At 41.2% G+C, this 24066-nt stretch overlaps 2 protein-coding genes across 2 annotated transcripts in view; one reads left to right on the forward strand and one right to left on the reverse strand.

The window, feature by feature from the left end:
* LOC148185850 (uncharacterized) overlaps nt 1–24066 on the forward strand; it is a 42078-nt gene that overhangs the window by 7116 nt on the left and 10896 nt on the right. Inside the window, exon 2 of the mRNA XM_088072709.1 lies at nt 8944–9131. Coding sequence (XP_087928835.1) covers nt 8944–9131 — 188 coding nt within the window. The remainder of the gene's footprint in view (nt 1–8943; nt 9132–24066) is intronic.
* ntn4 (netrin 4) overlaps nt 688–24066 on the reverse strand; it is a 29412-nt gene continuing 6033 nt past the window's right edge. The window contains exons 3-10 of the mRNA XM_042511394.2: nt 20311–20589; nt 12036–12162; nt 11281–11466; nt 4957–5170; nt 3755–3849; nt 3232–3300; nt 2938–3111; nt 688–1834 (exon numbers count right to left, since the gene is read on the reverse strand). Coding sequence (XP_042367328.2) covers nt 1695–1834; nt 2938–3111; nt 3232–3300; nt 3755–3849; nt 4957–5170; nt 11281–11466; nt 12036–12162; nt 20311–20589 — 1284 coding nt within the window. The 3' untranslated portion in view covers nt 688–1694. The remainder of the gene's footprint in view (nt 1835–2937; nt 3112–3231; nt 3301–3754; nt 3850–4956; nt 5171–11280; nt 11467–12035; nt 12163–20310; nt 20590–24066) is intronic.

The raw sequence follows: 24066 nt of genomic DNA on the forward strand, positions 1-24066 counted from the left end.
CGGGCTGTTACTCAGCGGGTTAATCACTGACATACAGGAACGAAGCAACACTGCTAAAAAGAACGACAAGCAGTCAGACCGTTTTTAAACAAACGAAGAGAAAATGAAATTGACCTGTAAAATCACTATGTGCTGTTGCGCCTGCAAAGTGAAGGTCATGCAGGTCTAGTCGAGGTAGCATGACCGCTAGCGAGCTAATCTGTCACCTACAACAGACGACTGTTGGCTAACAAGCCTATTATTAAGTTACTTGATATGCAACACTGACTGTCGGTTTGATTGTGTTGTTTTATGTGTTTTTATTTATAAAATGCCACAATTTTAGTGGGAATTATTTGTTGAAACAGTGATTTATACCATAGAATACTACAGAAACCACTACTATTACTATAGAGACCATGTCGATTGGTGGGTTTCCATTACAGATTTAAGCAAAATTTAAACTGTATATTTGAAATGTCAATAAAACCCAATGGCGAGGTGACTGTTTTTCCATTGCGTGATGTTCTGCGACTTCTCTGGCGATAACATTTCAGGAAGCACGGCGATAGATTCTCCAATAGATGGTTTTATGCTTCCTCTAAACTGCCACGATATCAGCAGTAACTGCCGAAACTGTGAAAATACCACCAAAGTTGTACTTATCCTTTAATATTAGCACTTACAAAAACAATTAAACAGACGGAGAAAGATGAACATAATATTTATATAGATATATACAAATAATACTGTACAAGAGCACAAAGGAAGGAATAACAAGGATTTTCTGCATTAAGTGTAATATGAGATGAATCAATATACATGACGCTGTATCATAAACATTGGAACGGCTGGTTTTGAAAGTGTACACAAACCTACAGAAAAGCTTAAGAGCTGGACTGAATCTGGACTGTGCTCGTAATATACCTCTGCATTCAAACACTTCCTGTCTCTCTCTCTCACACACACACACACACACACACACACACACACACACCCACACACACCCACACACACACAACAGGCAAATACATTCACGTTCGGGGTAAAACCCATTCACTCTGATTTCAACACAGGCACACCTGGACTGGCTAAGATTTATCCACCTGTAGTGGCTTGTATGGCTTGTTTAGCGTCACTCTGGGTGCTTTGCACATTATGTCAGCAGCACACACACTCCCACACTGCTGCCTGTGTGTGCGTCCACTGTGATAGAGAATGGACATGCTCCATCCACAGTCTATGTCAGGGGGTCATCTAGTGTGTGTGTGTTATGTCTTCCTCTCCTTGTGTGTCCGTATTCCCTCAGTCCATCTTAGGCTAAAGTGCTGCAGAGAGGAGGAGATTCATTTTTGTGTGTGTGTGTGTTTTAATGTATCTCAACGTGTCTGGAGGGAGTCACTCAGAATAGAAAGCCCTTGGCCAAAGCGCTGAATTCCTCATTTTCTTGAGCCACAGCAGCAAAAGAAATCCTACAAAGGAATGTGCGAGACTTGATATGTCTTAATAAAATAATGTCCCGTGTAATTTTAGCTGGTGCAGCTTTCATTGGAGGACAGCAGAGAAATAAAGGGGGTTTCCGTCATCCGAGTTCATCCCCCAAAAACCTGCTTCCACACCTGTGCGGTTCAATAATTCCACATCTGGAGGACAAAAAATATCCACGGCATTGCTGTCCATGTGTCCGTCTGTCCTCCAGCGTTTTAAGTGGCCGTCTACCAGTTGCAGTCTTTCTTAAGCAACATGAGGACTTTGCGGCCCAAGCTGGCTTTCCAAGGCTTGACGAAGCTCTTCATGTTGACCAGGAGGCGGCCCTGCTTACGGTCCGAGTGGCCTGCCACAAGGTACTCCACCCCTGAGAAAAGAGGTCAAAGAAACTTGTTTCAGTTTTAAAAACCTCATTCAATTTTGAAGACTTATCAAATTATTCTCAAAGCAGCTTTGATGCATTGCAGCATTACTGGCCTTTGTGCAAAGCTTCAGAAAAGCTTCCTTTTCAGAAAGCTGGGATGTGTTTGTTAGAAACTGTTGAATTTTTGTTATTGACCACAAATCCCTTAAAAGGACCATTATTTTGTTTTTTGTTTTTTATTCTGGAAGTTTTGAGTAATTTATGAGCCTGTTTATACCTGGTTTTTGCTGCATTTCAGTAATTCCAACACTCTTGACACCTGCATCTATCATACATCTCCAGCTGACTACTTGTATTTCGATTACTGCTTTTGTCACTTCCACTAGCGGGTCAAAGGGCCCTGCACAGGATGGTTAAGCACCTTTCATATCCATATCCATATTTATGTACCTGGGATTCAGTGCCCATACCCATGATGACAATACCATATTTCGGTACTTTGCTTTCTCTGTAATATCAATAACTTAATTTTTGAACAAGCTGCAGGATTGACATAGTAGACTAATGAGCACTTTGCTTCGTGACACTTTCGCCTTCTGTCTGAACCTAGCGTTCTAGCCCAAATGTACTATTTGGCGCTGACGGATTTAACGTGAATCGGTAAATGGCAGCGGAGACATTATTCATTTGGTACACTTAAAAGTACCAATTTCGCAACCCAAGTCTACCCCACACTGTTATTACATCAACACTCTCACTAGCAGCTCACTAATCATGTTAGTGTTTCAAAAGAGCAAAACAATGGACGGTAACGCAAAACTTCATCCAAAAACCCCACCATGTCCACCATTAATAGCATGTTATTCTGTCCGGTCCTTGTCAAGGACAATCAGACATATTACTGTTTACGTATGTGTTGAAATGTGTCCCAGACCACCTAGGCAAGTGGTTTGACTAATCAGATCACTATGTTTTGGTCGTCTTTTACACTTGTATTAAGTGCTGTCCACTTGTGATTCAGTCTCCCAAGATGCATGTAACCACCAGGTATAAACAGGCTCTATGCACTTTCCTAAACATCAATCATAGCAGAGTGTTAGTCTGACCTGGGTTGAGGATGGGGCAGGTGCAGCCTCGTGCAGTCCAGGACTCGGGGTAAAGCGTGACCCGACCCCGCTGTATCTTCACCTTGGTGTTCTGACTGAGCACCTTCTGAACTTTGACCTCCACCTCGGCGTGGGAGCCCTTATCGTGGGCCGAGAGCACTTTCACCTTCAGCACTGAGAGTCAGGAAGAGACACAAATATTAGAAATATTACTTTGAATCTATTCAGAAAGAAAATAGAAAGATGATGAAAATGAAAGGAATAGAAAAAAAATGCTTTCCGGAAAAGCCTTACCGTATGCATAATTCATGGTGCAGAAGAGTTTACTGTTGGTCAGGGCTTGCTCTTTGCACTCACACTTCTCTGCAGGAGACAGGTACAGATTAATATTTGTAACTGGTGTGTGTGTGTGTGTGTGTGTGTGTGTGTGTGTGTGTGTGTGTGTGTGTGTGTGTGTGTGTGTGTGTGTGGTCTCAGATACTGTGCATGGCGTCCTAAGAATGCAAGTGCAGGGTGTGTGTCCGGTCAGGAATGTGCCTATGAAAGCTGCAGTTACATGGTGGTGAGGGGGGTCTAAGAGAAGGGACACTTGGAAACTATCCATACGCACACGCACACACACACTCACACACACACACACACACACACACACACACACACACACAGACACACACACATCTTTGTTCCATGTCCTTGTAGAGCCCTATGAAGACTTTCATTACTTAACCATTAATGCTTGGTCACTGGACTGTGGAGGAGGATGACTAACACACACACACACACACACACACACACACACACACACTCAGTATCTCACCTGAGTAGTGGAGGGCAGAGAAGAGTTCGTCTGCTCTGAAGATCCTCACCGGCTCGCTGGAGTTGACCTCTAAGTTGTAAAGGTCCAGATCAGAGCTGCACACACACGAATCACAACATCAGCATAAACACAGAAATGTACATTTGAATCTGGACTAAACACATGTTAAACAGACCATATTTTTGCTGGAGATTTAAAAATGAAAAAAAAACCATGGGACAACACCATACACAGATCATCAGCACTGTTAATGCAACCATTATGATATTTGATAAAGTTTCATCTGTCCAGAGCAGAATATTTCAATAACTGCTGGCTGGGATAGATATTCATGGTAACCAGAAGATGTATTTTTGGTCATTTTGAAGCCTCCCTTTACCTTTTCTATATTTCCTTTATATATACAATAGAATGTGATTTTACAATTAAGGGCCCTGACACACCAAGTCGACACCGACGGTAGTGTTGGGCTTTTGGTGAGCATCTGTCGCTCTAGTTTTTGAGGTGTGTCTTGCACTATTCGCATTTGTCGCCTGTTTTCTGTTTTCTGTTGAATTAGTGTACAGTAAATATAATTTGTTGTTTTCACACTGGGTTGTGTTGTTAACGTGCTAACTGGCTAGACAGTGCCATTATAGTCTTCTGGTTTCCCTTTTTGAATGGCGATTACAGATGATCGCCATCTGCTGGTGTGGTGAGTTATTTCTTCTCTTGCAGGCACAGGTTGTGTGTTTCAGTTGGCTGTAGTCTATGTGGTGTGTTCAAGTGCAACCTTCTGGCTGAGACACAGGCAACTTGAGGTGATGTAAAATGTTTTGTTGGTTTGGTTTATTTGGTCCATAATGCCTAAACCTTCGTGAAATTTTCTCTAGATAATCGTGGCCCCCAGAGGATGAATCCTGTGACCCCAGAACCAAATTCAGGTCAAAATGTTAGTGTTAACATAAAGTTCAGAGCTTCTGCTGTCAGTTACATTCAGTCAGTCAGTCATGGCAGGCCTCGGACTCAGTTTAAGCACTACAACAATCTTCTCTCCTTATGTCGCCTTACACAATAATGATACCAAGAAATTTTATGTAGAGTGGTACACAGATTTTACATTTTGGAAAAAGAAAGCTATGGTATGAGAAAGGCACTCGTCATCTGCATATACTCTGAGTTTGATGTCTGAAAGGATAGAAGTTGGTTTTTTTCTAACTCACCCAGACATACAGTCTCCAGTAAACGGATCACAGTCTCCTGCACAGTCACATGGACGGCAGCCATAGTCGTGGAAGCCCCAGTATCCCACCATGCATCTGTCACAGTGGGCTCCACCTACTCCAGGCTTACAGATGCAGTTTCCGTTGGAGGGGTCGCAGAGTGAGCCGTCGGCCAGGTGGAAGGGCATAGAGCCCAACGGGTGACAGCTGCATGCTGGGAGAGAGAAAAAGACAAAACAGCAAAATAGTGAAATTTAGATTTGAAGATATTACATGTTTTATTTTGACATTTTGATTATTCTGAGCTTTATGTGATGTAGGTCACAAATGGAGGTGGTTGGTTAAAGGAGACCCAGCAACACCCTTTTTTGTGAGAGGAAACCCCAAAGCTTACAGATTTTTTTTAACAGTTCTTTTTTGGCTGTTTTTCCTTTTTAGGTAGCTGAGAACAGGCTGTTCTCAATCACTGTTCGTAGGTATATCGAAGAAAATAAATGCCCCAGAATTCGTCCAAACCCACGTAATCATGAGCGGGTAATTCTTGTAAATGTACTGTGTTTATATGGCACTTTTCTTAACAAGGCTGCAAAGTGCTTTTTGGAAAAGCAACAGATAGAAACAAGGCAGCAATAAAACAACAAAATAAAATGCAAAAAACACAGTGAATATATAATAATACTGTGGAATAAGTTTTTTTTTAGAAAGTAGTGAACAATGGCCACGGAGGGTTGATAAAACCTAGCAACAGATTAAAGTTACAACAATAATCTAAAGAAATAATAAAACATGACAAATTAAGATTACAAATATACATAAGTAAACAAAAAAAGTCAGGAAGCGCTGAGTCTAAAGGTCTTTTCAGCTGACAGTCTGCTGACCTGCACGTTACAATTTATTACCAGAACTTAAGTGTTTCATCATTCATCAGTTGTTCTATTTGTCTGTCTGGTATTGTTGAAGGAGCTCGTAACACAAAGGCCTCACTCTTTTTCTTATCATAAACACACACACACAGAGACACACACACACACACACACACACACACACACACACACACACACACACACACACACACACACACGCACCTCCAGCTTTCTCCCTCCCTCATGTCCCCTCTAATTGTGTGCTGATAGGGTGTTCTTTAAACAACCTCCAAAAACAATATACTCGTACACACACGCCCTGTTTCCACTGGCAGTCTGAGAAAACTACTGTCCGCCGTCTCTCTGCTGTTATCAACACAGAGACCCGGAGCCTTTACGGGACGAGGTGTCAGACCTCCCCCATAAATCTGTCCCTATGTCGGGGGGCAGACGGGGAGGACGGGGGGGGGCGTGGTGAAGGAGAGGCAGAAGACGAGGAGGGAGAAACAACGAGGGGGTGTAGTTTGGAGCCATTTCTCTGCTGTTTAATGATGCTTGAAGCTCGACTGGCAGTAAACGACTCTTACTGACTGCTCACTGTACACCCAGAGGCCTGCCTGTCTGCCTGCACTCTCACTATGTTTGACTACAGATTATAGGAGAAAAAACGCTGTAGTAGTTGTTCTGGAGGTTTTGTTTTCTCAAAACAGAGCTCATGATATGGTGTTCACATGACTGCTCACACAGTCGACTGTAAACAAATAAACGCATTCACAAGAGTGCACGCTTTAAGCAAAACACCTCTATAATAGACTGAGGTTTAAAGTTCATTCTTGACCTTGAAAATTTCAAATCAAGGTCCATTTAATGGCTGTTCTGGAGCTTTCGACTGTATCAAATGAGTCAATGAAATTGCCATTTTTCTGTAGAAACTGAGACCTGAGGGGCAAGGATACTCATGCTCTGCCTGGAGGCCACTTTTGCAAAATGACAGGAGGCCAGAAGCAATGCAGTTAACCCTTTGAAACCTAAGCAATTAAGCAAAAGTAAAGCATTTGGCTTTATTTCTTTCGAAAACACGAGAAGAGGATGAGGAGCAACTTAGGAAGAAATGCCCCAAAATTTAGAAGCATGAAAATTACCAGAAAATATGCTTAAAAAGTAAGAACAAAAAAAAAAACAATAAAAAGGAAATGACCTCAAGAACATGCTAGAATAAAATACATTTTATATTTTTTTTTATTTAATTTTTTTTCTGTTGCATAATTAAAAACAATAGAATTAAGATAATTACTCTATATATAGTTTTCTCCACAATGTCCCATAGTTGTTGTTTTTTTATAGTCTTCCCTAGGTAATTTTCATGTCATTTTTTGTCACTTTTTACAATTTTTTTGCAGTTGGCACGTTTCTTCTCAAGCTGCTCATCGTGCTTTGTCCTGTGTTTTTTAAAGAAATCAATTTTCTCAGGTTTCAGTGGTTAAAATGTTCATGACATGAACAATGACAGTTCGAATGCAGCACTAGGAAAGTGATAGTGATCCAGGTGTTAAAGGGTTAAAAAACAAACTTTAATAATACCAGGCCATTTGACACCCTACTGTTGGCCATATTTGGCCCGTGGGCCATAAGTTGAGTATCACTGCTCCTGGACTGTTTTTCAGCATTGTGTTTTTTTTTAGCTATTATATTAGTACAATGGCAGTTTAAATGCAAAGAGGTCAGAAATAATATGACATTATATTATTTATATTTGCAAACCTTTTAAAGTATTCCTGAATTGTGGTGTAATAATTGAAAACATGATAAAGCCAATTAGTGGATTTACAGAACACATATTTTTTAGTCAGAATTTAACAAATTTGATGATTAAACATAAACAAGACTATTTAGAGCACTCACATGTTGAGTGTTTTATTACATTTTCTGCCCCTTGGGAGCAACAAAATAAGCTGTACAGACAAAACTGACATATTATCATGTTGTACCACTGTATAAGATCTGTCTTGGTTTTGAGATCGGTCTCAAGACCACTTTTTGAAGGTCTCCGTCTTGTCTTAGACGGTAACATGTTTTTACTTGGTTTCTGACAAAAAGGACTCAGCATGAAGATGGTTAAGAATTAAATAATGCCAAAACAATTTGCAGATTAACTGAATAGTTGTTCAATAGAAAATACTACATTTCCAGCAATGAAATGATCAGTTATTAATTAAATATTTCATCAAGCAAAAATACCAAACATTCACAGCTTCCAACATACATAAAATGTGAGAATCTGCGTTTTTTCTACTTTATATTATTTTTGTAAATTCAATATCTTCATGAAGACTTCACCCCAGAAGCATGTTTATTTTTATTACATTGTTTGTTGTACTGATATATGATTTATGTCTGCCTGTGTTTTATATGAGATTTTTTTCTGAATGACATGTTTCCCACATTTGACTTTCCAAATTACGGATGAAGCACAACTGTGTCTTCGTCCTATGAGACAGTGTTAGATGTCACATCAACCCTCCTGAGCTCCCGCGTTAATTTGACCAATCAGCTGGGACACTAAAGGATAAGATAAACCGTATCATGAGGCCGAGCTGTGCCATGTCAATAAAATCATAAAGATATCACATTTACAGACTTCATAGAATTGCACACAAAAGACATACAAACACTGTGTTGTCCATCATGTGCGTGTGTGTGTGTAGGTGTGTGTGTGCGTGTGTATCAGGCTCTTATCTACACTATTGTTTAGTGAGCAGCCTCCACTCATTAATAATCAACCCAGATTACAGCACCACCCAGGTCCCATGTAAAACCGAAACACGTGTGACGATGTGTTTGGTAAGCGTGTGTATTTACATATCAGCGTGAGAATTTATGAGCATTTGCAGGAGGTCACACAACACAAGGCCTCGTGTGTGTGTAAAAGTGTGTGTGTGACTGAAATCTTAAGGACCTCTGACAATGAAAACTTCATGAGACATGACGAGACACCTGCCTGAGCGACCAGCGCAGACAGCAAACTCCCCTCACACACACATTCTGTATATAAACACGCTGCAACTTTCCCCCCTGCTAAAGACTTTTGGTGTGTACGAGCTTGACAGGAGTGTTTTCTTTCCAGGGCCCCTCGGAGCCATGGTATGAAAAAAATGTTCCTCACGATGGAGGGAAATTCCTCCATTGTCAGCGGGATTTCGCAACCTGCACCTTCGTCTCGGGGGTTCTCCAGAGCACGCCGTCGCTCCTTTTTTCTACCCATCAGCCGTCAGTGAGGATCATTAGTCCCCCGGCCTCTTGTTACAACCGCAGGTGAGTTTTCAGGTGCAAACAAAAAACACGCACGACACCCGACCCAATCACTGAAATGCAATCTGTCTGTTTGATAAAAGCATCAATTTTTTATGACCTTAACAGAGACGTCAACGAAAACACTAATAATATGCTAAAGAACAATAAGGCTGTATCATGTTGGAAACCCCTTGTCAAAAAGAAGATCCTGCATAGAGTCGTGCTAACAGCCTCAAACTAAACTGCTAAGCTTAAACTGAGAAGTAAAAAGTCATTAGTGAAAGTATTTATGCTGGAGGGTGTACACGCTGTGTGATTGTGACAAGATTTATGGAGAAAAACTAGACTTTGTCATGCGAGCAGATCCTGTGAGGCTGTATCATGAGCTACATGCTAACAAGCTGATGCTATTATAATGTTTGCCATGTTCACCATCTCAGGGGCTTACCATACTGGAGGCGCAAAAGAAAACATCACGAAAATGCTTATGAGAACATTTTCTTAAAAATATTTCGGTCACACACCCCAACTCTCAGTGATACAGCCGGGCTGATAGCCAACAAATTCTCCTAATCCCCCCTAGATGTTTTTGAATGGTTTGGTGCATTTTGACAGTTTTAAATTCAATATTTGTGCCAACGTGAACACACACACACACACACACACACACACACACACACACACACACACACACGCGCTCATGTAGTGATGGTGTGTGAGTCCAGCAGCATACCTGCAGGACTGAGCTCACTGGGTCAAATCTGACACATAATCAGACGGGGAATGTAGCCACTGCTCTGTGTTTATGGATGACTATCGCGTGTTTACTTAAGACTTGTCTCATCACCGCAGGGCAGCACGCCACCCACACACACACACACACACACACACACACACACACACACACACACACACACACACACACACACAGAGGACCCTCACACACTGTTACCGATGGTTACCCTGAGGCTACTCGAGCTCTGAGTCAGACATGAAAAAATAGCAAAACAAGCCTGAGATGGACACACAGGGGTGTGTGTGTGGAGCTTTTAGTCAAGACGAAGGAATGCTACCATCTGATGATTAACTATGGTGTAAGCGTTGGCTGGAGCATGGTGTCTCAGTCACACACACACACACACACACACACACACAGACACACTCACAGGACCAGGTGCCCATCAGGTATCAGCGTTATGCAGCACGTCCCGGCTTGTGATCGCTGTCCTCAGCATTCCTTGTGAGAATGAGAGCGCCGTGCCAGTGTGGTGTGTATGAGGTTGATGTTATGATTTACGCCAGCAACATTTTGTCAACACCGGTGTGATTAATTACGCTATATGACATTTTTACAGTGTGTTCTACACGTCGCGGTCTGCAAACAAAGAGGGCATGGCAACATCCCTGTGTCTACGATGAACAAAGCAAATTCCTGAAGTCGTTTCACATCCAAAAACAGCTTTTTGGGCCCAAGATGAGCAATCGCCCCTCAGGGAAGATAAATTATGTGGTCAGTTTAATTAAATATAAGATATAAATCATCTGCTGTAAGTTTTTGTTCAGATATGAGTAATTTTGCCTTACCTTTATTCTCTATTTTACTTTAAAAAAAACTTCTTGACACCTAAATGTCACTGACAAACAGGTATGTCACTGCGTCCTAAAGATTTTTTCATATGCTTTCTACAAATGAACAGTAAAACAACCCTTGTTCACATTTTACAATAATAAACAGAATCCAAACATTTGAAAAATTGAAAGGAAACTTTGTTTGTAAGATTTTTTCTTGCACGCTTTAAAGAGGTCGAAATGATCAACCTTTCATTTCTTCTGCCACTTGCCCCTTCATGTGCCACTTTTTATGCAGGAAGAGCGAGTAGCTACCATTATCAGGTTTTATGCCATAAAATAAGAAAAATCTACATTCACACAACTTAAATTAGTTGATTTAATATGTAGTGTAGCTGCCTCAGAATGACTGCTGCCAAATGCAACACCAAGCAAACTTTGTCATTAGTTTTTGGCAATTTTGCACCTTTAAACTGATTAATTATAACCAAATAATGCCAACAATAAACCATGCTGCTGCTGCTGTACTGTCAACTGAAAAGCCACGTTGTTCCTAAACGTGTAGAAAAATGTACCTGGTGTGTTGGCATGTGTATCTTACGTTTGCAGGAGTCGGGGGCTGTCTGTGGCCTCTGGGGGTCTCTGTAGAAGCCGGCTTTGCATTTCTGACACTGACGTCCCTCTGTGTTGTGCAGACAGTCGCACACGCCTCCGCTGCGCTGGCCGGACTCACGCCACGCCGTCCAGTCGAAGCGGCAGCTCTGAGCGTGTCCGTTACACTTACACTCTGGTGTGAAAGGGAAGAAACCAACACATCAGCAACAAGGAGAGGTATGTCAGTCACTCCAGAGTTAGATAAAAAACAGGGCTGATGTCTGGTCTATTTTTATTTGTTCATTTTCTATGAGAAGCTCTAATTCTAAAATAACTTTGGTGAGGCATTTTGAGATCAGAGCTGAGTGTCATGGAGAGGACGAGGAGATGGTGGATGGTGTGATACCTAGGCGAGACTGCAGACCACTCAAGACCAATTTTCAGTTAAGCAATATTACACTTTTAGGCACCCAATGTGGCAGTTATCTATCAACATATTGCTCAGTGAAAGGCGTATTTTGTGCGCAGTGGGATACGAGTTTGTGTTATATTAAAGCGGGACCAAAGGGTTAAGAGAGAGTAGCTCACAAATGTTGAGTGAACTTTCCTGTGGTGGTGTTTTCCTTTAAGAAAAACACATGTTTGAGTCGTGGGGGACGTTAACTTTAGGAACTTTGACCGAAAGTGCTAAAAAAGCAGGATGAGTGATGATTTTGTGAAGTTTTGAAGTGGAAAAGGTGCAAATGTGTTTATTTGACTCACTTCGACATTCGTGTGGAGCACCCGTCAGTCCGTCAGCGGGCTGCCAGGGTCGGTCGTTGTAGAGAGGAGAGCAGCGCTCGCAGTGATCACCTGCAGTGTTGTGTCTGCACACACACTTCCCATGGACCTGGGAGAGAGAGAGAGACAGAGAGAGAGACAGAGAGAGAGAGACAGAGACAGAGAGCTCATTAGCAACAAGCAAAATGATCGGCAGAGGTAGAGATGGACGAATTGGAGGAACAAAGAGGTCAGTGTGATGCGGAGGAAAGGTTCCCACGTGAGGACAAGCATGTTGGGGCTTCCTCTAAGGTTTCACACTCTCCATTTCTTCTTCTCTCTCTCCTTTTTTCTGTGACTCACTCTCTGCCTTTCCCCCTCTCACTCCATCTCTTTCTCTCTCGTACTCCCTCGCCTGAAAATTAGTGAATGGAGATTGATTGTTTGGCTTCATCACTGGAAACAAGAACGGGCCTCTGGTCTGAAAAGCCTGTGTGTGTGTGTGCGCGCGTTTACGAGTGTGTGTGTGTGTATGAGAAGAGTGCAAGTATGCAGCGCTGAGAGCACAATAACAATCTCCTTGTCATTCCTGTGAGCTGGAATGCCATGCATGCTGGATAATGATTGAAGGAGAGGAGGGAGGGAGGGGGGAGCAAGGCATCTGAGGAAGCTCTTTATTTGTTTGCGTTACACCGTGCAACTGTAATGTAGGACGGACACACACACTGTTATACAACCATCGCAGAGGTAGACACACACTCACCGGCGTAGAAAATAACCGCAAATGCACAAAAACACACACCGATTCCTGCTTGTGTTTCCCACGGTGTGTGATTCACACACTGCACCGAGCACAGAGTTAAACACATCCACATGCTGTAGGATACAACATGTTCTCCGCCTGACCTGACCCCAGATCAGTCCTGCAATGTGGAGCTGAACACACATGACTGATTCCACACACACCATTTCAATCACACTAATAGGGGGAGCAATTGCATAAACGAGAGGTCCGGGAAATAGGAGCCACATATCACAAAAATGAAGAAGAAGTAATTAATGGAAAAGTGGAAGAGAGCGGAGAGAAATGAGGGGCACTGAAAAGAAAAAAATGTTGAGGAAGAAGAGGAAAAGGCAGCAGCAGCAGCTGGCTGGAGTCCAGACAGCTGGTATTTCAACCCGCTCACATGTTTACCATACCGTGATACGGGACAATTAACACATGTACACACTGAGAGCTGCACACACGCAACCATGTAAACTCGTCCATTCAGAGGACACAGCAGACAGACCGATGTGATGCTGAGAGCTGATAGGACGGTTTCTGGAAGCTTAGATAGGTCATGTTAGTCTCTCACAATGGCACCAATTTTCTGCCAAAAAGGAACAAATATGCAATTATTTTTATTCAGAAAGGTATATTTAGATCCAAAACTGTAGCCAGAGACTTTATTTTGTGAGGGACAGATGACATTTTAAGTATTTCTATGACCATTCTTAATAAACAGGTGTTACTGGCTTGTTAGCAAGTAGTAAGTGTACAAAACTAGAGATAAAAGCATTAAATCCTGTAGCTAGTGCCATGACGTAGCATACAGAAGTGTAAACTTCATATCACTTACAGGCTTTTACTTCTTCATTACTTGCCTTCTCCAAAAAATAAAAAGCAGCTTTTTTTTATGTAACATCAAAATTGTCAGTAATCCATAAAAATCTAATTTTCAATATAATGTTAGAATTATACTTCATAGTAGTATGTGTATATGGCCTGTAGTAAACTTCCCTCTATCTAAAAGTGCCCAGATTTCCCTCCTCCCCATCGGCGAAACTCTGCCGGATGATGCAAATTGATGCAAAACAAGTCATTAAGTGGAGTTTCGCCGGCTCTGCTGGGCTGTTGTTTGAACTACAGACCGTGGTTCCACATTTTTGTAATGCCCGCCACCCATGCTGCCACTGCAAAGAGCGTAAAAGTGGACAAGGAGACAGACCCACCTGTCCCCCTCTGTCTCAAACTCAGACCGAAATCTGATCAAACGGTAAAAACAGGCAGTGCGAATCAAATAAAACTCAAGATTATGATATGGCTCTTCCCATTTCTGTCCTAAAATGTTCTTAGAGACATATTTTAGTGCCCTGTTTAGCTGTAATGGTGAGTTTGTGAACAGGAGGAAGGCACCATACTGCTTCCTGCACAGAAAATGGACTCAGAAAAAACGCTGATTGGTCTGGTGCAGTGCAGTGCATTCTGGTAGTTGTAGGATTTCTACCTCTTGAGCAAAAATTTCATTTTTCTGTTTTTTTCTGGTTATGTGGCACCAATTTTAAAAGCATTTGCATCTTTCGACTGCAGAGACATCCTTATTTTATTAAATGGCCATCTTTCCAGCAGGGAAATACTTATTTAAGTCAAGTGGAAATACAGTTTTTTGCTTTTACTCAATATAGTGAATACTGATTGCATAATGTAATGACTGCAGTACTAATGACTAGAGCTGTAGCAATACATCGATCTGGAACAATATATATCTAAATCCAGTATCGTTGATGCAAAGTGAAAACAGCGATGCATATAGTCATCTCTAAGATATTCTTTTGAAATTTTCAAGCCATGTTGGTATCACCATCACAGCAAGGAGCCAAGAAAAAAAGACACTGAGGATATTTACAGATATGAAATATCTGATGAAACTTGTGATTTACACCCCCAGTTACACTGTTGGTGTTTGGATTGGCCCCCTTTTAGTCTCGCTTCCAGTTTGCAATTCTGTCTGTCATGAGGAACAATTTGGTTGGAAAATGAAGGCTCCATTTATGACGCAAATAAAGTGACCTTCAGGTAACCAAACAGGACGAGGATAGCGCTTTCGTTTCCCCAGTAGCTATCCTCAGTTACCAAAGTGTGTCAGTGTAAGTTCTTTGCAGTTGCAATCTTGAGCCGTGAGGACTGTGACCGTGAAATAATGTACACATCAAACACTCAGCTGTCTTTTACAGGCTGAATAGTACTCCTTGTACTCCTAGTAAACAGACCTTTGTGGACTAATTGCTGCTAACACTCCTGTAGTTGTCCCTATGTCATTATGTGTGTGTGTGTGTGTGTGTGTGTGTGTGTGTGTGTGCTGGCTTTGTGGCTAACTAACAGACAGTGTAATCACCCTGAACCGCAAAAATCCCCATGTGGGGTGAACAGGAGCACAAACACAACAACAACAAACAAAGTGGTCTTTTCGTCTCAGTGTTTGAGCAGTAATGACTTGACGTATCAGAGGGCCACTTTCACTGCTGATCATTACTGCGCGCGCACACACACACACACACACACACACACACACACACACACACACAGAACAGACAAAACACTGCACGCTTAAGCTCACATGCCTAACATGCAGCAGACCAAACAGAGAAGACATACAGTACTGTATTATATCACCACACTGTATGTTTAGTGTATGGGAACACACGCTTGGAAGCCCAAAAATTACTTAACTCTTTAACTACCTTCATCTGGGTAGCTTGCTAATTCCTCCTTGGACATCAGTAGAGTTTTATTTTAATCTATGATACGGAGATGTTGTGAAGTAGAAGTATAAAGTAAATGTCAATACCTAACTAAAGTACAAATACTCTATTTCGTGTCACATCCTATAAGTCAGTGGTTCCAAACTGGTGGGTCGCAGTCCAAAAGTGGGTCGTGGGTCCATTCTGAATGGACCACATGTGACTCGCAGCCCTGTCAGGTTTGCGTAAAACACCCTTAATTTCAGCACAGAGCTTTTATTTTGAAGTGTTCTTGGTATTATGTGGCCTGTTAGCATGCTGTGCCTTTGAACTGGTCTTAAAGCAATCATAAGCGCTTTTTTAGTTGCAGTGCTATTTATTTAAGTTTTAAACAAGGGTGGCTGGACTTTCTGGGTGTTCATCCCACATGATGAAGCCAAGGAATATTTTGGAAGGAATATTTTATTTAAAACGATAAATTGCTATTATGTTTATTTTTTTTTTAAAGGGTAGGGGGTGGGGGTGGGGGGTGACATGCGGCAAAGGGCCACAGGTTGGAGGGCTTTAAAATTTCAAAAGAAAAACAAACAACCCAAATTTTAAAGACCAAAAAATGTCCTCAAACTCTAGAGCCACCCTGGTTGAAACTAATCACACTTTATTCTTGCAATATGCTTTTATTTCATTCTTTTTTTGTCACATAAAATGAATTACTTGGTAATGTCTCTCATGTGCAGACCTTGAACTTATGATAAAGGAGAAATCTGGACCCAGTGGCCGGACCAGTTGGGAACCACTACTATAAGTCATTCAGTGCAAAAAACATTAAAAGGACATACTGTAACTTATCAGGCTATAAAAATTGCACTCTGACAAGCAGCTGATACGAAGCAGATGTAAATGTTTGGTATCACGTGTGATAAATGAACGAGACGATTCATGTGTTTTCCTTGCTGATACCAGCGCTCTTTGTAATGAAGCTGCTGATAGCCCATTTCTTAGACACGGTCTTTAAATCCTTAAATCTGACTATTTCCATGCCAAGAAATTCCAAGTGGCTCTACTGCGTGTTTTCATCAGGATTTCCTTCTTCTGAGGGCAGAAAATCCTCTGAAATGCTCTTTACACCACGGGGCTGTAAAAGTCTCCTCTGCACGCCAACATAATAGCAACAAAAACATTTGATAATACATAATATTAATGCCTCCCTGTGTGGCTGACGTTCATTTTCATCACAAATATTTGTCCAACTGCACGTGAGACCTAAAGTTTGGACAGTAAATCCTTCCTCACCGTCCTCACAACATTACCTCAGGTCATCGGAGCGTCGCTCTGCCGTGTGCCATGCGAGCAGCGTTTGGTAAACACACAGACGTTATATAAGTGACTTTTTCCAGCAATTTTATCAGCAGTTTGTTTTAAGATGCCTTTTCTGCAAAACCCAAACAAGCAGAGCAGCTCAAGATGGGAGATGAGGGCAGAGATTACCGATCACTCGGGGAAGGGCGTGTGCAGCAGTGGAAAAAAGTATTCAGATCATGTTATTGAGGTAAAACTACTAAAAAATGCTGTGAAAGTACTCCAATACAAGTGAAAGTCTTGCATTTAAAATCTTACTTTAGTAAATGAATGTAAGTAAAATATACTTCAGTAAGAAAAGTAAAAGTTACAATGTTCCCTGTCAGTGTTTAGGTATACGCTATATTAAGAATATTTTCACTGCTTTAACTTGCTGTCAAACAGTGATTTATTTATTTATTTATTTATTATCATTTGTTTATTTCAACATACACATGTATGGAAAAGACAGAAAAAGGAAATTTATAATTGTAATCACTATGCCAGAGAGGTTAGAAACCAAAAATGGCTCATAGAAATACCCTTGTAAAGGTCTATAATCATTCATAAAATGAAAAAAGATAAAGACAAAGATTGTATAACTGATCAAAATTTCACAAGTAAGCAGTAAAATAAACCTGATAAAAATGTACAAATAATAAAAAGTTTGTATTTACAAAGTGATATGGTAAATTTGTGACTGAGAACTTTATATTTATGTATTTATTTATTATATTTCTGTTGTCAAAGCCACCAGACTCCACTGACAAAAACAATCATTTTAGCTTGCTGAACACAGGAGCTTCCTTTCTCCCACTGCTTGATCAGTTAGTTAGTTTGTGTTATTATGTGACTTCGGTCAATGTGCTCTAACCCTTTAAAACACCGAAGTCACACAATAACACAAACTAACTAACTGATCAAGCAGTTTTGTCAGTGGAGTCTGGTGGCTTTGACAAAAGTGGAACATTGTAACAAATTGCTGTAAAAATGCCGCAAAATTCTTACTGTAATGTACAGTTTTTGAAATATACAGTAAAACACTGTAAATCTTGATGCTCTTTTAAGTAATATTACACCATAAATCTCACATTCTGCTGTAAAATACTGTCATAAATAGAATTATAATATACTGTTGAAGTAATTGATGGTAGTGATACTGATATGATCCTGGCAACTACAGCTGCCAGTAGTTTACCATAATTTTACAAAGAAATTTGTTACAGTGAACTTGCTGTAAAAATACGGCCAAACTATAAACAGTAACGTACTAACAGCAATGTACAACTTTTCCAAAACACAGTAAATCTTCATGCTCATATTATGCAATTATCTTCATGTTATACTATGAAATACTGTAATAAATGTATTGTTTATATGGTGTAGTGAAGTAATTTATGTTAGTGACTCTGTAAAATGATGGTAGAATTCTGGCAAATACAGCTGTCAGTAGTTTGCTGTAAATATACAGTCATAGATTCTCCATTCTGTAATTAACCATTCTTCAGAATGAGTACTTTTACTTCTGGTACTTTTAGTATATTTGATGCTAATACTTTTGTGCTTTAAAAATTTGAACGCGTGACTTTTACTATCGCTGCTCTCACATAAGTACAAGATCTGCGTACTCCACCTCTGGAGGTAGATGACAACATCTGTTACACAGTTTGTCTTTCAGAGAGAAATTGCGTGTATATCATGTTTGCACATCTTCTAAAAACAAGAGATCTGTATCAAAAATATGTGTTTTGTTGGGTGTTTATGTAGAAAAACAAGTGTAACTCAAATATTTCTATCGCTATCAGCCTCAACAATCCATCCTCAGTCTGGCTTTACTACTGTGTATGTCGGCGTACTTTTGTTTATCCGTCTAAATGTCTGTGCTTGTATAAAGGAAGCTCTCTGTCGACTCTCACTTTCCCCGTCGAGCCTTGCTGATTGCAGCAGAACAGGCGTCTCTGTTTGTGGAGATGGTTGCGATAGGAGCGTAAACTCTGCAACACTTTTCCAAGAAAAACCATCCAGACTCAGCTGTGTCTGTTCACACTTTCATTAACACATCAGCGCCGTCATTAACCCTTAAATCAATATCTACATCTCTCGTGTTTGTTAAGAACGGCAAAGGCAGCCGTTTATCTGAGCAGACAGTTAGAGGAGCAGAGGAAGGAGAGAAAGGTGCTCTTACCATCACCACCACCCCTCCGTCAGTCTGTTATTAAAACGACTGTCAACACAAAGTGAACATGCTGTTTAGTCTCTAAGTATCAAGCCTTATAATCTTCCTCAGAACAAGGGGAAAGCGTGCCCATGGGGTGTGATTACTTCAGGAGAAACAACAAAACAAGTGAAAGAAAAGAAATGTCTGTATGTCAAAACAAGGCAGAGCAAAGGAAGAGCAGTGCATTAGTGTCACAGCACCAAGACTTCAAACAAACTTATTTTCCCTGGAAATAATAGGCAGGTTTCTATTAAGCCTAAAATTGCTCAAATTGAAATTGTGAATATAAAATACGCCAAATGGAGACACAACAATTTTGCAAAAACTCTCATTTATCCCGAAAAAAGTTTTTACGCTCCCACGAGGTGGCATTTCAGGTGATTGGAAAAAGCCATATTTTACAAAACTGCAATGGCAACACTTTTTTCATAGTGCCATTTCACACCTTTATGCCTTCCTGATATTTGTGATGCCTAATCAATGTGATTAATCAGATGATGATCAGCTGTAATAGAGGGGGGTGGACTGAGTCTTTTTGGCTCTTCAGCAACCAAGTGTGTAGAATGGGGTGTCAGTTCAGTCTCTGACCTCACGTTACAAGTTTTTGTTATTTTGTTTGTTTGTATTTTCAAAGTGATAATAAATTGGCCAAATGAAGGTTACCGAATCAGTGATGCAATATTGTGATTTGGACTTTTTTTTCCACACGTGAGTCAAGAAGCACAGCCCTGTTAGGATGGGACAGTTTAAAAGACTTTCAAAGAACGAGCCGTAACAACTCTTTGCAGTAATCTAGTTAGTAAGTTCACTGTTTCAGCAATCACCTGCTCCAGTTTAGTCAAAATAAATCCTTAATTCATTAAGTTAGTGCCACCGGCTGTTTACAGTCCTGTAACTTCTCCCTCCACCACTAGGTGTCACGGCTCAGTTGCCTGTTCCACCAGTAGAGACTGGAGACTGAGCTCTGGTGGTGCATGCTGTGCACTACATACAGTGAGTTTAACAGAAAGAGGAGTGCCTGTTTTTATGATAGTATTGAAAAACATGACTTTGAGATTTCTGAACAACCTGGTGCTAACCATCCTGTTAGTTACAGTGTGGGCACCGTGCTAGCTGTGACAGCTTTTTTAGACCTGATAGTAAAAGTTAAAATCTTTATGATTCACAAATGTACTCCAAATGAACTACTGATACACTCACTCAGTTCTCCTGTCTTACCACGTGGTTGGTGCGGTCTCTGATGGGCTGGTACCCCGGTGCAGGAACACACTGCTCGGCATGTCCGTTACAGAAGCAGCTTCCCTTAACGATCAGGTCGTAGATGGCGAAGTGTTGGGTGGGAAGGTCTTCGTGGGCAGAGGCGAGGTCTTTGGCCTGGCAGGGACATGACTGACTTTTCAGCAGTCGAATTCGGATGTTGGTCACCCTCAGCTGCTGCTGACCTTCCACCCCAAAAGGATCCAGAGACTCCCACTTTGGGAGGGTGCGGTAGATCACCTGTTAGTTATAGAGAGAGAGAGATGTGATGTCACATTTTATAATGAATCAACTATTGAAGTTGTTTAACCTTCTTATTTTACAGGCAAAAGTTCCTAGTGGGTAGTCTGCGTTAATTTCAATAGGATAAACATTTTTCAGGCAGCAAAAGGCAGTCTTTAATTACAGAAAAATAATAACATTCTCATTAGTACAAAAGAGAAGATGGGACGCTGTTCTCTCTTTTGCAGTCTCACGTCATGATTTAGGGCAGGGATAGAAAACTTGCTTTATTTAGGGGCCAGTTTTGCAAAATGACAGGAGGCCAGGGGCCAGTCACAGAAGGCCCATACGTTTTCCTAGGATTTAAGGATGTTTCTAGGATTCAAGAACGTTTCTAGGATTTTAAGACATTTCTAGGATTTTAGGGCATTAGGGTCTTATCTAGGACCTCTGTTGGGGGTTTGATAAACCTCTATGTTGATGCTCTTGCACCTTATGCATACTAAAAGTACAAAAACATTCTCCAATGTGAATCACTTTTTTTAATTGTGAATCAGAAAATCAGCACTCTACCGGGGGCCCAATTTGGCCCGCAGGCCATAAGTTGAGTATCACTGATTTAGAGGCATTAGACGGGTGTATTCAGTGGCACAATCCGCTCATTGATGATCCTCATGTCACTACATCTGTCATGTTAACGGCGGTTTGTTTCGGTATCATTTGTGCCTTAAACTCTGACCTCACACCCTGCTGTCAATGACACCCTCACATGACCATGAGGGTGCTGGGTGTCCTTAAATGAGAGCGCCCAACCTTTCTCCCCCTCTCTCCCTCCATGTCTGGTCCCTGGACATCCTTCAAATCGAAGATCCCTTTATGGCCTGCCATCGCCATGGCTACTGCTGCCACTGGCAACCAACACCACTGCTGTTGTCGGGGTGAAAATGTTGCCCAAACTCTCGCTGTGAAAGAAATGTGTGTGTCTCTTCACAAAGTGTGTGTTGTTGTCGCTGGCTGTCATTGATATCATTGGACGAGTAGTGTGTGTGTTTATGTGTGTCTGTTTTCTTTGGTCAAAGCGGGATGCGAGCAGAAAGACCCCATGTGGTTCCCTCATTGGCTGGATGACTGGCCGAGAGTGTGATGGGAGGAGCACTATTAATTTCCCTGTTGTTGGAAAAGGTCACAAGGTCACGGCATTGTGGTCCACAATTAAGAGAACACGACAAATAGGACGAGGGGCGCCGGTCCGCGGGAGAGCACGGAGAGCAGGGCCAGACAAAGACGGGGATGGAGATCCAGCTTCACATAACTCAGGGCTGCACAAAAGGCCCACGACAGCCCGGTGACACCACAGCAACACCAGCACACACACACAACCACACTGGCATGCACATAGACATCAGTGTCGAGCTTCCCTTAACACAACTCAAATTCCACACACACTCCCAATGAAGCTTTTACTACATAGAAATGCCTCATAGTGTTTCTCTGAATGTGGAGACAAATATTAGTGTTTGCAAATACGCTGATGAGACCTGTGTTTATATTAATCTGAACCCTGAGCGGACTTCATCTCCCCAAGAGTCTTGAATCTGTTTTATTGTGGTCCAAGCAGGATGAGGAAAAGTCAATCTGTGAATTTATCTTTGGTCATTTATGGTTTGAAAAATGAATAATATGACAAAATTGTGGGGAAAATTGAATTCTAAAAATATTATTTGTAAGCTCAAATACTCTGTTGTTGAAGTGTTTAGTACTTCTCAAACAATTTAAAGTGACTGGGAACACATTCAACTTCTTATGTGTGTTTTCTTTACCTTTTTTTGCTTACCTTTTTATCATATTTTCACCCATTTTCTGAGTTGCAAGAGGACATCGTTTACTGTAAATTACTGTAAGAAGTGTCCTCCTGCAGCAGAGAACTGTTTCTCCACATTTTTGATTTCACACACCAAACAGACAACAAAAGTTGCCCATTGCGTTGCGACACGCTGCTTGTGTCTTCGCCAAAAACTTGTGCTTGAATACACCAAATAGACTGCAGCCAACAGCCAGCTAACACGTACATTCTGTGCTTACAAGAGGGGAAAAAACTCTCCATATCAGCAGATGGTGGTAGTCTGTAATCATCAATCATCGATAGTGAGTAATAATCAAATAATGAAAAACCTTTTCTGCTAAAGAGGTCATTGGCTAAAAAAAATATCTTACCTTTCAACAAGTTTATTTTAATCTCACTCTCTCTTGACTTTAATGTTTGCTTTCCTCACTTCTGTTTCTATTCTCATACACTGAGCTGAGCGTCTCTTTTTTTTAACGTGCTTATTTAGGCAAAAAACAGTCAACAAAGGCCGAGTAGTGCCTTGGTGTGTGACAAACAACAAAAACTTGGGTAAAAGACACTGGCCAATGGCTGACTGTTGTTTGTTGTGTCGGGCAAGTGATGGAAATGGACTCGCTATGGAGCAACACTTTTACAACTATAGATCTTTGGGGGTTTTTTGTCAAACAGTAAGTGTTTTCATACCTTAATGAAATTTCATCGGGGTATATGGTGCATGACCATTTTTCTGTGTGGTACGATTGAACGCCTTACAAGCATGCAGCACATATTCCTACAATTTTTCTCACTCTTTCATGGATCTACAGTTGGTTGTAGCTTGCATAAAAACTTAGCAACATCCTGACAGGAAAAAAATAAGATTAATGAATGGCAAACACAGATAAATGATACAGGTTTAAAAATACTTTGCAAATGTTTATGGAGACAGGAAATGCATTCATTGGGTTTGTTGGGCCTCGGGGATGCACACTGTGTTTTGGTGAGAAACACAGACTATAAACATTTATACTGGCATCTGTTTACAAGAAAACTCCACAGGGAGCCTTTAACTCTAACTGAATTTACAGATGCAGAGAAAAAAACATTTTAAACTCGAACTGTTGCTGCTGTGAATCTGATGTGGAGTCTGAGAACAATTTGAGGATGTAAATCATTAGTGTAAATTTGAAAGCCACATTTGAAGTTTTGTCTACCTGAGGCAATGGGTTCACTGCGGGCCATGTGTCCACTTGAGGCAGAAAAATAAAAGTAAGCCTGGTTTAAACAGGCGTAATTCCATCAAAGCACTGTGGACTGTAATCTGGTAAACAGGCACAATGGGCATTGATGGAAGGAGAAAGACGGAGAGAGGGGGGATGGGTGTCTAGCCAACAGTACCAACATCCATCAGAGCAATGGCACTTCCTTCCCAGCAGACAGACGGAGAGCCGACTGTATGTGTTTATCTGAAAGGGCACGGACAAGTGTGTGTGTGTGTGTGTGTGTGTGTGTGTGTGTGTGTGTGTGTGTGTGTGTGTGTGGAGGAACTGTGGAAAGGAGAAAGGATATGTGTGTTGGCTGGTCTGCCTCTCTCTCTTCCCTAAGGAGGTCAGTCTCTACAACAAACACTCACATTCTTCCAGCCCAGCTGACCTCATAAATAAGACAAG

Source organism: Plectropomus leopardus, chromosome 22, assembly GCF_026936395.1.
Source record: "Plectropomus leopardus strain MGB_pleo_1.0 chromosome 22, ASM2693639v1, whole genome shotgun sequence".
Taxonomy (NCBI): Eukaryota; Metazoa; Chordata; class Actinopteri; order Perciformes; family Serranidae; genus Plectropomus; species Plectropomus leopardus.